The sequence below is a fragment of the Pleuronectes platessa genome, chromosome 11 (genome assembly GCF_947347685.1).
Source record: "Pleuronectes platessa chromosome 11, fPlePla1.1, whole genome shotgun sequence".
NCBI lineage: Eukaryota > Metazoa > Chordata > Actinopteri > Pleuronectiformes > Pleuronectidae > Pleuronectes > Pleuronectes platessa.
The window spans coordinates 3,999,360-4,014,049 of record NC_070636.1 but is presented as its reverse complement, the minus strand read 5'-3'; the positions used below and the strand labels follow the sequence as shown (position 1 = coordinate 4,014,049).

At 46.9% G+C, this 14,690-nt stretch overlaps 2 protein-coding genes across 2 annotated transcripts; one reads left to right on the top strand and one right to left on the bottom strand.

The window, feature by feature from the left end:
* The first annotated feature begins 860 nt into the window (after positions 1-860).
* plekhd1 (pleckstrin homology domain containing, family D (with coiled-coil domains) member 1) lies at positions 861-8,440 on the top strand. The gene is made up of 13 exons (XM_053435134.1): positions 861-1,015; positions 2,482-2,575; positions 2,876-2,965; positions 3,449-3,525; positions 3,609-3,700; positions 3,791-3,843; positions 4,298-4,392; positions 4,472-4,565; positions 5,203-5,420; positions 6,263-6,395; positions 6,834-6,978; positions 7,585-7,728; positions 8,292-8,440. Exons 1-13 carry the CDS (start codon positions 861-863, stop codon positions 8,438-8,440), a joined length of 1,539 nt encoding a protein of 512 aa, XP_053291109.1.
* Positions 8,441-12,100: 3,660 nt separating this feature from the next.
* On the bottom strand, positions 12,101-14,614 carry ccdc177 (coiled-coil domain containing 177). The gene has a single exon (XM_053435310.1). It carries the CDS (start codon positions 14,612-14,614, stop codon positions 12,101-12,103), a length of 2,514 nt encoding a protein of 837 aa, XP_053291285.1.
* Between the last annotated feature and the right edge of the window lie 76 nt (positions 14,615-14,690).

Sequence of the window (14,690 nt, the reverse complement as noted above, 5' to 3'; positions counted from 1 at the left end):
GCATTTTTAACGAATAATGAGACTTTTCTCTTAAATTAAAAGTGTAAACATTATATTTCCGAGACCTTGTTTATAAATAGTCTTTAAATTCCTGCACACTGAATAAAAGGAGTCTGTCTCCTTCCGTGTTCCTGTGAAGCGGCTGAGCTGTTAATATCTTTATAATCTGGTGTCCGTCCAGTCTGACACATGCTCTGTGAATTAATCTGATACTCACGACTCTAAAGCTGCATGTTAACGCTCGGCTTCTCCATCCTCTTTGCTCGAGAGCCGAGCGGCAGCGGTTCACAGATGTTCCCCTGATTCACGGCTGCTGCTCGTGGGGGGGGGGGGGGGGGGGGAAGAGACCAGAGAGCTGCCAGGAGCTGGAGACCTTTCCTGTGACCACAGTATGTGAACAACAGCTTTTACCGACAGGGACGTATCGACTGGGTTCAGATATCCCTCACCCATCACCTCCCAGTACCCCCCCCCCCCCTTCCTCTCCTCTCCTCTCCTCTCCTCTCCCTCTCTCCCTCTCTCTCTCCATCCCTGTGTCATCCCTGCTTTCCTCTGGTCTCTGCCGTCAGTCTGCCTCCAGCCGATCAGCTTATTGGCAGCTGCATCTTTCCACCCGGCTGAGTTATTGGAATTTGTTTGCTACTTTTCCTGCTTTGCACTGAAGCTGCATTGCACTGTGTGTGTGTCTGTGTGAGTGTGTGTGTGTGTGTGTGTGTGTGTGTGTGTGTGTGTGTGTGTGTGTGTGTGTGCCACCGGGTGCCATTGGGCTAATTGTCATTGATTGACTATATTCGGCTTTATTTCTCTATTGATATTCCCCGTGTCGCTCCACCTCCCAGGGCGAGCTGCTGTCGGAGAGGATGTTCTCGTCCTCGTCCAGAAGCTCTCTGCTCTCGCCCTGGACGTCCATGGAGCAGTCGGACAGCGAGCGGCTGGACATCAGCACCAAAGTGCAGCTGCACGGCGTCCTGTGGAAGAGGCCTTTCGGACGCCCGTCGGCCAAGTGGTCCCGCAGGTGAGGTTCGATTTCTGTCTGAGGTCATTTCATCTTCTAACTCCACAAAGAGCTTCATGTTAGTGCAGCTACTGTCCAGCCTCCGTAGAAAGCTGAGGGTCGGACTCCGGGGCAAGTTCAGAGGAAATCACATTTTTATTTAATTTAAAAAAACGTACTTTCCTCTGAACGGCAATAAAAACATTAAATACTCACAGAGCAACAACTCAAGTCTGTAATATACTCAACAACAAATTGATCCTTTATTGACCCACATGTGAAGAATCTTTATTTAATTTTCATTTCCTTCTCCAGCCACAGTTCAAAATGTCTTTGCTCAATGTTTTCCTGCTGTTGAATCATTAACCTCTTTCCCAGTCGGGGTTTTAAAGCCAGACTGGTGACGTGTGTGTTAGTGAAGTGTTTTATGTAACGACAGGTCAACCAGTGCTCAGACGTTTCCCCGGCCTCACTGTGTCCTGAGAGAATATATTTGGACGGTAAAGTGCCTGGATTGGTTCCTTATGTCACGATAATGCTCTTAGTTTACATAACGGTTCAAACAACAATAGGGAGGGGGGAGGGGGGGGGGGGGATCCAGAGAATCCATTTGCAGCACAGTCATGTGACCTTCGCTTCCGTCATAAAGGTCAAAACAATTTGAATTTGCCAAAACAGCGACTCAGCGGGTTTATGAATTTAGTTTTTCGTCACCAGATTAAAATTGATCCGGTTTCATGATGGAGACAAACCTCAATATATCAGCTTCTAATTGAGTTTGATGGTTGAGTTCCTCTTTCATTCCCTGAGCGTCTGTTCTCTGTGACTCTGGTGATTGGGTTCGATCTCCTGTGAGAATTCAACTGTCCACATTCAGCTGAAGAGTGAAGCTGAACTGTAGATCTGTTCCAAAGACTCCAATTCGCCAATATTCAGCAGGAAACTTTTAAAATATGAAAGAATTCTAAACAGGGTTTGGTGGAAGCTGAGGATCATGGTTAATATTCACGGTCTATGCTGTCAGAGCTCGACAGACACCAGGTGTGGCAGCAGGGGGCGCTGATCCTCAGTTAAAGTTATGTTTGGTGTTGCTTTAAACAAATTTAAAGGTCCAACAGTTTCACACAGAAAAGACGAAATCAGTCGACGTCAGAAACATCTGAAGCTCAACATAAAACAGCAGCATTAGATACAGTAAATACATAAGCAGCTTATTCACAGTATCAACTGGGCAGGTGACTGTGATGGTGAAATTATTTAGAACCATTTAAAGACACTTAATGTTGAGAGTTTAGGATAAAGAGGAATCAGAGTTTGTTGGAATATTTAAATCAAATCTATTTAAATAAAGCATCTATATGGGTTTATTTAATGTGAAGCTGGACGAGGCGATCACATGACTTCTCCGTGCTGCTCAGCAGACGTGGGTTCCTCTCGGCTCCTCAGGTCTGACTCTCTGCTGCTTTATCCTCTTCCTCGGTTCAAAGGTTCTTCATCATCAAGGACAGTTTCCTGCTCTACTACGCCGAGAGCGAGAAGAGAAGCTTCGACAGCAACAGGTACTTCAACATCCACCCAAAGGTGAGCGGCTGCCTCCTCCACCACACTGACACCGTGAGGGGAAGGAGAAGGAACACATGGATATCTACATATGAATATTTAGATATTAACATTAAGGTTTTTTTGCCCATTTTATTAATAAGACAAGTTTTCTCACATGCACCTCAACAAGTGGGTTTGGTTATAATTTGAAAAGATGAAGAAGCTTTTTTCGTGCTGTTAAAAACTAAGATATTGTACCTGGTGTAATAATCCAGACTCATATTAAGATGATATATGATATGATATTTAATTATTATGGTATGTTTGTTTGTGTCTCAGGGCGTGATCCCTCTGGGAGGATGTGTGGTGTCGGCTCATGAAAACATGGGGATGCCGTTTGCCATCGTCATCAACCTGGAGGATTTCACTGTGAGAACCTGGTCTCCTCCTCATTCATCAGACTCACACGTGCAGTTGCAGACACACAACAGATAAACACAAACAAACACAAAGAAGGCGACGTGTGATAAATACACAAAGTTACCTTCACCAAGGAGGTTCTGGTGTAAATATATTAAAAAAACAGACCATATGTTTGTGTGACTTTCAGCAGGATTACACAAAAAGTAACAAAACGAGTTTCTTGAAATTTGGAGTAGTTGTAATATTAGTTATTAATTATTAGTTAGTAGTTAGTAGTTAGTAGTTAGTAGTTAGAGTAGTTCATCTGCTGAGCTGAGCAGAACTTTCTTAATTCTTCTTTCATCAAAGTAATAACGTGAAGAATCCGACTGATCCAGACACAAACAGCAGACGTAACACACTGATGTTACTGAGACACGAGCGAGTTGCATCATCTTCATTTTGTTTATTTGTTATTGTTGACTAGACGGTTGTTCCTCTGCTCCTCAGGGAACCATCGTCCTGGCTGCGGAGTCCGAGGAGGAGCAGCTCCAGTGGATGGAGATGCTCCAGGAGTCGGGCAAAGTGTGAGTGATGTGACACAAACTGATAGAACTCCTGAACTTCTGAGGGAACAGTTTGTTTAACTTTGTTTAACCCCCCCCCCCAGCACGTGGAAGAACGCTCAGCTGGGCGAGGCCATGATCGAGAGTCTGGAGGCTCAGGGGCTGCAGCTGGCCAAGGAGAAGCAGGAGTATCTGGGTAAACATGGAGGACGGCGTCTGAGCTCTTTGAGAAGATGAACCAACATGAAGCTGTTTGTGAGAACCTGTCTTGTTTCCTTTACTCCAGATAAACTGATGGAAGAAACTGAGGAGCTCAGTCAACAGCGGGCGCAGACAGAGGTGAGACATGTTTACTCAAAGTTTACACAAAGAAGGCGACGTGTGATAAATACACAAAGTTGCCTTCACCAAGGAGGTTCTGGTGTAAATATGTCAAATAAAACAGACCATATGTTTGTGTGACTTTCAGCAGGATTACACAAAAAGTAACAAAACGAGTTTCTTGAAATTTTGACTAGTTGTAATAGTAGTTATTAGTTATTAGTTATAAGTTAGTAGTTAGAGTAGTTCATCTGTTGAGCTGAGCAGAACTTTCTTAATTCTTCTTTCATAAAAGTAATAATGTGAAGAATCCGACTGATTTTACTAAGATTTACAGAATCTTTTACTTTTCAAGATTCACTTATTAGAATAAAGTATTTTGTCCCTTTTCTCCTGTTAGAGAAAGATCTAATGTTTGAGTTCATCGTTCAGTTTGTCTGTGATGACACTGACCGTGTTTCTTCACCTGCAGGAGCTGGAGCGTCTCAACCAGGTCCTGGCGGAGGAGAAGATGAAGTTCGAGGAGGTGGTTGTGGAGCTGAAGTCCGAGCAGGAGCAAATCAAACAGTAAAGAACTCTCCTCTTGTCTGGTCACGTTCAGCAGCCTCAGTCCAGCCTGTGAAGTAACTGGTTGTGTTGCGGACAGAGACCTGGACGGAACCACTCAGTCCCTGAAGGGAGTGGAGAGCGAGAAGGAGGAGCTGAGCAGCTTGACCGTGATGCTGCAGAAATCCATCGAGGTATGAGAAGAGAAGATCAGATCCACGTTCCACAGATTCTCCTGCAGCTTCTGTGAAGGTCGATTTAGACCCAGATCCTGATTCATCTGTTAAACATCAGCTGGTAAATCCATCAGGCTCAAATCCTGTTTAACGACAGGTTTGTCAGTGAATGAATATGAATCCCCCCGAAAAAAGGATTTCAATGCAAAAAGCATGGTGGCCTAATTCTCTGTGGTTTTATTTGTTAAGTATAATCTTTTTTACACATGAAATAAAATATTTATAATATGTTTAAGAGTAAAACTAGTTTTAAATAAATATATCACACGTTGACAAATGAGGGATTTTAGGAGTAGAGTCCAATTTTATTAGAAAAAACAAAAACAAACAAACAAACAATACAAAGAAAGAAACATAAACAAGAAAGGGCAGATTTTAAATTGAACTCCAGGTCCATTTACACTGAAGCGTTTCCCGGAGCATTTACCAGCAGAGCCAGTAAGTGGACTTTGATTTACAGTTTGAACTCCACACTCTCTATTCTTTTAATTTAATTAAATAAACATGAGACATTATGACATCTAACATGTGCTATACGCAGCACTCTGCTCCTCTAGATCCTCCTGGACTGAGAGTCTGTGGTTGTGTTTGGCAGGAGCTGTCTCAGGAGAAGCAGAGAACCCTGGAGCTCCTGGGGGTGAAGGAGCAGGAGCAGGCCGAGGAGGAGAAGGAGGAGCAGGAGGGGGAGAGCTCCTGCAGGAAGTCGTCTGAGGACGGAGACGAGCTCGGGGACGGGGATCTGCTGAAGGACCTGCGACACATCGAGGAGCAGATGAAGCTCCTGCTGAAGGAGAAGGAGCTGGCCGACGAGAAGTGAGCGACTCTGAATGTTCCAACATCCACAGAGTAGAACTTGTCTCCGGCTGGAAACTCAGATTGATTCACTCGATTATTCATCGGCTGCAGAGAAACTCTGAGCTTCAGACTGTGTTCCACCGTCCGAAGGGTCAAACTCGGCTGTTTCCAGCTGCAATGTTTGCTAATGGCTCAGAGGATGTGACTACTTGTGGAAATGTGTATTGATCCCTGAACCACCAGCAGCCGCTCACAGGCAGCAGGTATCGACTGTGCAGCTCTGATGTCGAGCGGCGACTCACAGCTTCGTGTTTCCATCAGCTGCTGCAGACTAATACACAAACACTCACACTGTCTCATTTCTACAAAGTTCAATTCAAGTTACTTAGAGGAAACATGTTTATTTTACAATAACTATTTATATTTAATTACAACAGAAACCTTATAAACATCTGTTTGGTAATAGATAGATAATCTTTCATTGATCCCCTCGTAGGAAATGTGAGTTTTACAGCAGAACAGAATAGATACAGATAAAAAAAGAATAGAATAAAAATAAAATAGGAAGAATTATACACAAAATATAGAAATTCAAGAACTGGCAGTTTATTCAAGTTTATTTCCCCAAAGGTCAAACTATTTCTTTGAGTGTCTCACAAATGCAAAATTATGTTTTGTACAATTCTCTGTGTTTGCTGTTTTAACCTGGGATCTACACCACAGGTGTGTGTTTGTGTGTTTGTGTGTTAGTGTGTAATTCCACAAACACAACAAAGCAGCATCATTTTTAATCTGATGGAGTTTGTAGAAGTTTTTTTTAAATCCGGGCGTCGTGCTCCATGTTGGTTCTTGTGCTTCAGGCTGAAGGAGAAGGACCAGCGAGCTAGAGACCTGCAGCAGGAGAGGGAGTTCTACTCGTCTCAGGCCCGGACGCTGCAGCAGTCGCTCTGTCAGCTCACTGTGGACAAACAGCAGACTGAGGCCGAGCTCAAGGTAACGCAGCATGACTCAGCAGCATGACTCAGCATGAGGTCAGACTCAGCATGAGGTCAGAGTCAGCATGAGGTCAGAGTCAGCATGAGGGCATCAGCACATTGAGCATCCACCAGGCTTCTGATTGATAGTTTCACAGGACTGTTTCTCACTTTCTTCATTAGTGCAAGATTTTACATTTTCACTCATTTCCCACAGAATAATTCAAAATCTGTCACATATAGAGGAGACCTACTTCTGAGTGTGTGAGGTGTGAATTTGAGGAACTGTTGGTTCTCGGCGGAGGTTTGAGGATCTGCTGATTGATGATGTAGTTTGGTCTGAGTTTCCTTCAGTGGTTCAACAGTAGATCCTCTGAAGTTTCCATAGATATCCAGAGAAGTGACTCATCTGTAACCTCTGTGTGTGTGTGTGTGTGTGTGTGTGTGTGTGTCTCAGGTGGAGATCCAGTCTCGGGTGGAGCTGGAGCAGAAGCTGCAGCAGGCGGAGGAGGCTCTGCAGGATCTGGAGAAAGGCCTGAACTCACTGGAACGAACCAAAGAGCGAGACGAGAAGATGAAGGGGGACGTGACTCATCTGAGGAGTGAGTGCATCCGTCACGGCCCCCCCCCCCATCTGCATGTGGTAGATCCAGTTTGAGGAAACTGGTTGATACAGATTAAAACAAAACTCCAGTAACCTTCCAGATGTTTCCAGTCACTTTTATTAATCTGACAGTTTCACTTTGTGTTGGTTTGAATTTAGATTATCTTCAGTATCTCTGTCAAATACATGAAATACACACCTGACCTCTAATTCAACACATTTACTCCTCCAGATGAATTGTCACACACACACACACACACACACACACACACACACACACACACACACACACACACACACACACACACACACACACACACACCCACACTCTTGTGACTGCCTCCATCTGGACAGAAAGTGTATTACATGTTAATGATATCAAGATAAAACAAGAAATTTGTTTTGATTTCAATCGTCTGTGATTAAATTGAGAGAGAATAATCTCAACTGTTCATCATCTCCGTGTAATCAAATCATGATGGAAATTATAAGATTTAACTGCACTGATTCACTGTTATCAACAAGTTTAGATTTCAGAGAACAGTGAGCACCCTTGTGTATCTGATGTGTGTGTGTGTGTGTGTGTGTGTGTGTGTGTGTCCAGAGTTCTTTGAGGAGTGTATCTGTGCAGCAGAGATCGAGGCGAAGCTTCCAGCGATCATGAAGAACGCTGTGTATCTCCACAAAGCTGCCGCTCGCAGGATCAAGAGCTGCCGCATCCAGAGGAGAGCGTCCAGACGCCACTGGTGTGAGTGGGACGACCACAACAGACACAACCTGTTCCCACTGAACCCACTGGGTTCACATCTACAGCTACACACAACGAATGTCTTCTTATCCCTCAGCATTCTGCCCCTGAAGCTAAATATCAGCCTGAAGTTTGTCTGTTTTGATCTGAACTTCCAAATTATTATTATTTTAAATTTGTCAAACTGTGTATTTGTTTGATTTGAGTATCACAATAACACTAGTTATGTGTTAATGAGACAATTTGTGATATATAGAGCTGTAACTCATGATTATTCGTATTATTGATTTATTGTTAAATTAAACAAATATCTTCAAGTTACTTATTTTATCCGACCAAGAGTTAAAAAACTAAAGCTTTTCAAGTTACATGAGATAAAAACTGGAACCAGTTAAAGTTTGGTATTAATGCTCATTTAATCAAAAACAAGTCATTAATTATAAAAATTTCTGTCTGTATATTTTCTATTGATAGACTAAGGGTCTCATGTGATCTGTTATGTTATTAGATGTTATTCAATGAGCTTCCTGTTGGAGTCCTGAACTCTCGGTGTCTCTCTGCAGTGAAGCACTCGCAGTCGTTCGCCGTCTCCGGCTCTGAGGGCGGCAGCATGGAGGACCTGAGGGAGACGGCCCGGCGCCTCACCACCGACAGCAGCTTCCGACAGAGCGTCTACAAGATCATCACTCGCAAGGACGCCTCCAGCACCTGAGAGGAGAGAGAGGGCGAGGTGCCACGGGAGAGACGGTCCCGAGCTTTACCTCCTCAGTCAGTGAAGTAGAGAACCTCACCCCCCCCCCTCCCCCCCATCACAAAGAGGAACACACAGAAATCGAAATGCTTCAAAATAAAGTTTAACAGACTCTGACTAAACCTGATATTCAGTTTGTAAAAACACTTCATGGACATGGACAGAACCACAGAATCCTTAAATCCAGAGTAATGTGGACAGAAGACGTTTCTGTGGCCGAGTCGATGAGTTTTCAATCAAAAACATGTGAATGAAGCTTAAACTATTTATTCTACCCATCAACTTATTATTATTATTGGAAAAACCAAAAGTGAAAGAAACAGATTTTTAGTCCCTGTTGTTCTGTCGTCCATGAAACTGTTTTAACTGAAAAATGATTTAAGATTTAGATTTTACAACAGCAGTGTCCTCATCAAACCTGTGAATAACACTGAACTAAGTATATTTACTCATTGTATTACTCATTTACGTATTGTACTTGTATATATTTTTGAGGTACTTAAATATGAAGCCACGACTTATTTCCTGAACATGTAAAGAGATTTTACCCTCTAAACTTCTCAGATGGTTTCATCTAAAGAATTTTAACAGCTAACGTGATTCAATATTTCACAAAGATGAGAGAAAATGAAAATGTTTAAGTACAAACTGAACTTTTACTGATTTAAAACAGGTTAAAATGGGACTTACTGGTGTAAATAGGTTCCACCAGTTCCACCACACTGTAGCACATGAAGAGATGATAGTGTAGAGACCACTGTGTGACTGTAGACTCGTACCTTCACTTTCTAGAGTTTTCATCACTTTCTAAAATGCAGTTTCGAATATAAAATCAGTACAAGTATAAAATATTATAAAATATTCACAGGTTGATTAGCAGATAGAAAAGATGATGCACGTCCATCTCGAAAAATGTTTGTTTTATTCTTCTCGTTTGTCCAGATGTGAGTAAACAGAGCGTTCAAGACAACAATGATCTCAGACGTGTGTCTGATTTTTAAACCGTTTCATTATTGCTACATATGAAAATCTGTTACTGTCCAAGCAACTCAATTAAATTTAACAGAAGCAAGCAGATGATGATAATGTACAGATGTGACCTGACAGCAGAACCATGGAGGAGGAGGAAAGACAGAGGGTCACTGAAAGGACTGAGCAACATGCCTGATGCTAATAAAGCTTTGTTTGAACCTCGTGGAAGTCTCTTCATTTCCTCAGGGGAAAGGTTGTCGGCTCACGTCCCGTCATTAGCAGCACGATAAATGGCACTGGTACTGGTTGAATAGAAAAAACTTTGATGTGGATCCACTGGAGGAGGAGAGACGTTCAGCTGGCGGGGGGGGGGGGGGGGGGGGGGGGGGGGGGTCTAAGGTCACATGACCAGGACCTGCAGCACAGAACAAGACAGAATTCTGTTTAGGTCAAATTTATATGGGAAACACTTTATCTTGACCTCCCTGTCTGGTTTGGTGTCAGTGGTTTAGAAGCTGATAACATCTTCTAGAACAGGGTTGTCCAAACTACAGCCCGCGGGCCATCTGCGGCCCGCCATCCATTTTAAATTGGCCCGCCTCAACACAACAACTTTTTTTTTTTTTTTAAACTAACAATTTAGTAGCACTTAAATGGCACTTAATTATAGTACTTTATAGTTTTGCTCTATTTTGCAGAAATTGTACTTTCTTGATTCTCGTTGTTCTGGGTTTGTACCCTTGAATGCACTTATGTAAGTCGCTTTGGATAAAAGCGTCAGCTAAATGAAATGTAATGTGATGGACTATGGCCCACTGTATTGCAGCTGTCCCTCAGAAGGCCGCCACGCCCCCCCCCCCCCCCCCCCCCCCACTGTCAACAGTCCGCTCCAGGGCAGGGGGGCGTGGCGTCATGGCGGCGTGAGTGGCCCAGAACTTCGTATTTTTTTCTATATTTGGCCCTCGGGATAAAAAGTTTGGACACCCCTGTTCTAGAACAATACAATTTAATAAATAAAGCAAAATAAAGAGATATAATTGCTCATGATGTCATTTCTTCATGAATAAAGAGATAAAACAGTAACATGTAAAAATATAGAATCACACAATATGTTGATCATGACAACACATAAGACAAATTATCTCATATGATATTGAGATTTAAAAAAAGTAATAAAACTTGAACTGACGAAAATGTCACAAGTCAGGGTGACCTCATGTTTAGAGTCGTACCTGTGTACATGTTGTGTTCACATGTTGTGTTCACATGTTGTGTTCTGCTCCTGTGTGTTCATGTAACCTGACATCACAACCTGCCACTCGCCCTCCACCCTCACGTCGCCTCCACTCGATGATCCTCCGGCAGCCGTGTGGCTCAACCGGCGCCATCAGCCGCTCCTCTGCTACGCTAATGCTACAAATGTCAAATTCATTCTGGATTTTATTCTGGTGTTTATCAGGAGTCCAGACAAACTCGTTCTACTTCCTGGTCACATGTGGGTCAGGGGCTGTGGTCATTGGTCAGCCTTTCACTGACCTTAATCTAACAAACCTTCTCTCCATAACTCTCTAAAGAAACAGAGGGAGCTGCTGCCACACAGATCCACCCCCCCCCACAGATCCCACGCAGTCTCATCCACCTCCTGCTGCTCCATCCCATCTCTATCGCCATGGCAACAGCTCCATCAGTGGGTGCATCGCCCTCTCTTTTTTTTTTTCAATCTGAGAGAGATTGTAGGATTAGTGCAGCCGGAGCTCTGTTAAACTCGGCTTGAGTGTTTGTTAGTGAGTTTTTTCTTCTGCCCAAGGGCCGGCGACACCCGGTGGCTCCAGGGGTTATGTTTCTGGTTATCTCTGTGTGTCTGTCTGTCTGTCTGTCTGTCTGTAATTCTACTTCGTGCGCTGAAGGCCACGGCAGTGCAACAAAACATCAGACATTGCGTAACCTGTAAAGGAAATAACCACTGGTACCTGTTGACCTTGGTCGGGACACCAGGCAGCTGCTGGTGTCTGATCCACTGTGAAGAGGAGGAGGGGGGGGGGGGGGCTCGTCTCTCAGAGCACTTCACTGTTTATCGTAGCTCTTGACGAAGATGAGAGGGAGGAAGAGTGGTTCCACGGACTTCCTGTGCTGGATTGTCGACCTGGGGCTTTATTTCTTATGTATAAAAAATACGGGTCCCTCATTTTTGCTTCAGGGCTCTAGAGTCGTCTTTCTTCTGCTTTTGATTTCTTCTTCGGCTTAATTTCCCCTCACAGGAGTGCTTCCTTTAAAAGCCCCTGCAGTTGTCGTGGACTTGTGCTTCCTGGTAAACAATGATTCTTTTCATTCGGTAGCTGAGAGACAAAGTAGAGAGCAAAGAGAAAGAGAGTCTCTGCACTCTCGTCTAACATGGAGTCTACTGGGTTCCCACACGGGCTCTGGAGTCTGAGTCTCCTTTCATCCCCGATACAAAATGATTTGGTTTGCTTAGATAGAATAAAAATGATCAAAATGTAATCAAAGCAGCTGATGGGTAAAGATATGTCAGGGCAAAGTAACACTGTGGGGGGAGAGGAGGAGGAAGAGGAGGGTGAAGCTGCTGGGTGATGAGGGTCATGACGAAGGCCAAGCACAGGAGCAGAGAGTTTTCACGCCGACGCGCTGGGTTCACTTCTCGCCCATGCAGGCCTTCAGCTGCGCCTCCAGGTTCATCTTATCAAACGTACGCATGTTGGTCTCCTCCCGCACTTTGTCTCTCACGTGGAACGAGGCCCGGGCCACGGAGCGAGCGCTCTCCAGCACCGCCCTCTTCTCCCGGAAGATCTGCTCGCTCTTCTCCAGCTTCCTCTCGATGGACTGCAGCAGCTCCGTGCGCCTCTGCTTCTCCTCCTCCGCCACGCGCTGCCTGTTGAGCTTCTGCAGGCGCTCCTTCTCCTGGCGGCTCTGGGTGGCGCGCTGAGCCTTCTCCTTGGCCCTCTCCTCGGCCACGAGCGACGCCTGCTGGGCTCGCTTCTCGGCCTCCTTCGCTCGAGCCTCCAGCTGCTGCTGCTGCTGCATCTCACGCTTCTCTGCAGCCTTGCGTGCTTTCTGGATCTGCTTCTCCTCACGCTTGGCCTTTTCCTTCAGCTCCTGCCCTCGACGCTCCACTATCTGTTCGTAGTTCTCCAGGGAGCGACTGAGCTTCTCTGCAGCTGCCCTCCTCGCCTCCTCCCTCTCCTCCTGTTCCCGGCGAGCGATTTCCTGTATCAGGGCGGCATGACGTCTCTTCTCTGCCTTGTTCAGACCCAGTCTCTCCTCCTGGGCCTGGTGCTCCTTCTCTTGCCTCTTCAGCTCGGCCATGGTGAGCTTCTCCTTCAGCAGCAGCCTCTCCTGCTCCAGCATGGCCGCCCTCTCCTCCTCCAGCGCCTTCAGGTTCTGCTCTTGTAGAACTTTCTTGTGCTTCCCCTCTCGTGCCGCCTGCTGCAGCCTCAGCAGCCGGCTGCGCTCCTGCTGCTCGGCCAGCTCCCTCCAGCGCTCCTCGCTCTCCTCGGCCTGACGCATCTTGGCGGCTGACGACTGGCGCTCCTGCTGGCTCAGTCTCCGCTGGCGGATGGACACCTGTGTCTGCCACACTCGCTGGCACTGGAGCACGGCACGCTGCTTCTCCCGGTCCTCCTGCTCTCGCCGGAGCTCGTCCATCCTGCGCTCGCTGTCCCACTGGAGGTGAGCCACGTAGCGGGTCTGGCTCATGATGTCTTCCTCCTGGTATCTGGCGAGCATCAAGGCGGCGATCTTGCGGTCGCGCTCGGACACGGCCTTCAGGCCTCGACGCCCCACCTCCCTCACTATGCGCTCCACCTTCTGTGTCGTCGCGAGCGAGTGGCTCAGGTCGCCCAGGCTGAGGCTGCGACCCATCAGGGAGTTGAAGGTCGCCATGGTGCGAGCCCGGGGGCTGGAGAATTTCGCCCAGTGATCTCGTGCTCCGTCCCAACTGTAAGAGGAGGAAGCCCCGGACTCTGAGGAGGTGCATGTGGTGGTGGTGGTGTTGGTGGTGGTGGTGGAGGTGGAGCAGCAGACAGGATCCATCCTTCGCTGTAAGGACTCCATTGAATGGCTTTTTACTTTCCCCTTGGATTGAGATCCATGATGTCCGTTGTGCTGAGAGATCGCTGCTCCTGTTACACCATTAGGAGGCGCCCCAGAGCTCTGCCCTGCAGGCTTTGACACCGAGGAGGCTAATGTGGAGTTGGCTCTGGGGAAAGAAGGCGGTTTTGGTGTTGATCTGGGGAAAGTGTTTGAGGATTTACCACCGGAGGACTTCCTGACTACAGGGGGAGGACCGGACGAGAGAGGCCGCGGGGTTTTGACTTTTTCGGTTGAGGAGGACGAAGGAAGTTTGGCAGATCCTTGGAAACTCTTGGATGATGGCGTAGAACCATTTTTGAGGGATTGAGGAGACTTTGCTTGGGCAGGTTTAGAGGGGGTGCTATGACTGGAGGCTTTAGGTAAAACATCTGGACCTGGTTTAGAGGCTGGACCTGATGCTCTGGAGGAGGCTCTAGCATCGAGGGCTGAGCTGGAGGTCACGGCAGGCCCAGATTTAGGAGGCTGACCGGAGCCAGAGGAGGATTTATCCAAAGAGGAGGACGACACGCTGCTGCTGCCGTTGACTGTCGCCTGCTGAATCCTTCTCTTCTCCTCCCGGACGATCCTCTCCCTCTCCTCACGGCACTGCCTCAGTTTGGCGTGCCTGTCCCTCTCGTAGACCTCAAACATCCCTGTAGCGACGCGCATGGAGCGTCCGGGAGCCTCTCGGGCGAAGTCGCCGAGCGGGCGGGCCAGCATCTCCACAGGTTTGACCCCACAGCGAGCACATGCCTCCAGAGAGCGGGGGCTGGTCAGCACGTAGCGGCTGCCCTCTGCAACCGGCGAGTCAAAGTTGTACAGGTCCAGGTGCAGCTTGGGCGGCGGGTCGGTCTGAGTCTGTGGCTGCTGAGGCGTCGCCCCCTGAGAGGCAGCGTGGCAGGGGCTCGGCTCAGAGCTGCCGGTGGGCGGCGTCTCGAAACCAGCATCTCCATCCTCTTCTGCTGTTGTGCCGCCGGCTTGTTCCGGCAGTCGGGGGTGTTCAGGGGCCACAGCCGGCGTCTCGAGCTGTGGACCTTTACACTTGTTCTGCTCCTCAGCCTCCGAGGGGTCGACCATAGTTGGGTGATACTGTGGGTAGAGAGAGGGAGAGGTGGTGAGGGGGTGAAAGTGGACAGTGGGGGGGGTGCTACAT

What these genes read in the sequence shown, in the direction of transcription:
- plekhd1 (XM_053435134.1), top strand. Translation starts at nt 861, where the DNA reads ATGTTCTCGTCCTCGTCCAGAAGCTCTCTGCTCTCGCCCTGGACGTCC. An exon ending in AACAGCGGGCGCAGACAGAG is followed by an intron (nt 3,844 to 4,297) that starts GTGAGACATGTT and finishes CTTCACCTGCAG; the next exon opens with GAGCTGGAGCGTCTCAACCA. An exon ending in GAGCAGGAGCAAATCAAACA is followed by an intron (nt 4,393 to 4,471) that starts GTAAAGAACTCT and finishes TGTTGCGGACAG; the next exon opens with AGACCTGGACGGAACCACTC.
- ccdc177 (XM_053435310.1), bottom strand. Translation starts at nt 14,614, where the DNA reads ATGGTCGACCCCTCGGAGGCTGAGGAGCAGAACAAGTGTAAAGGTCCA.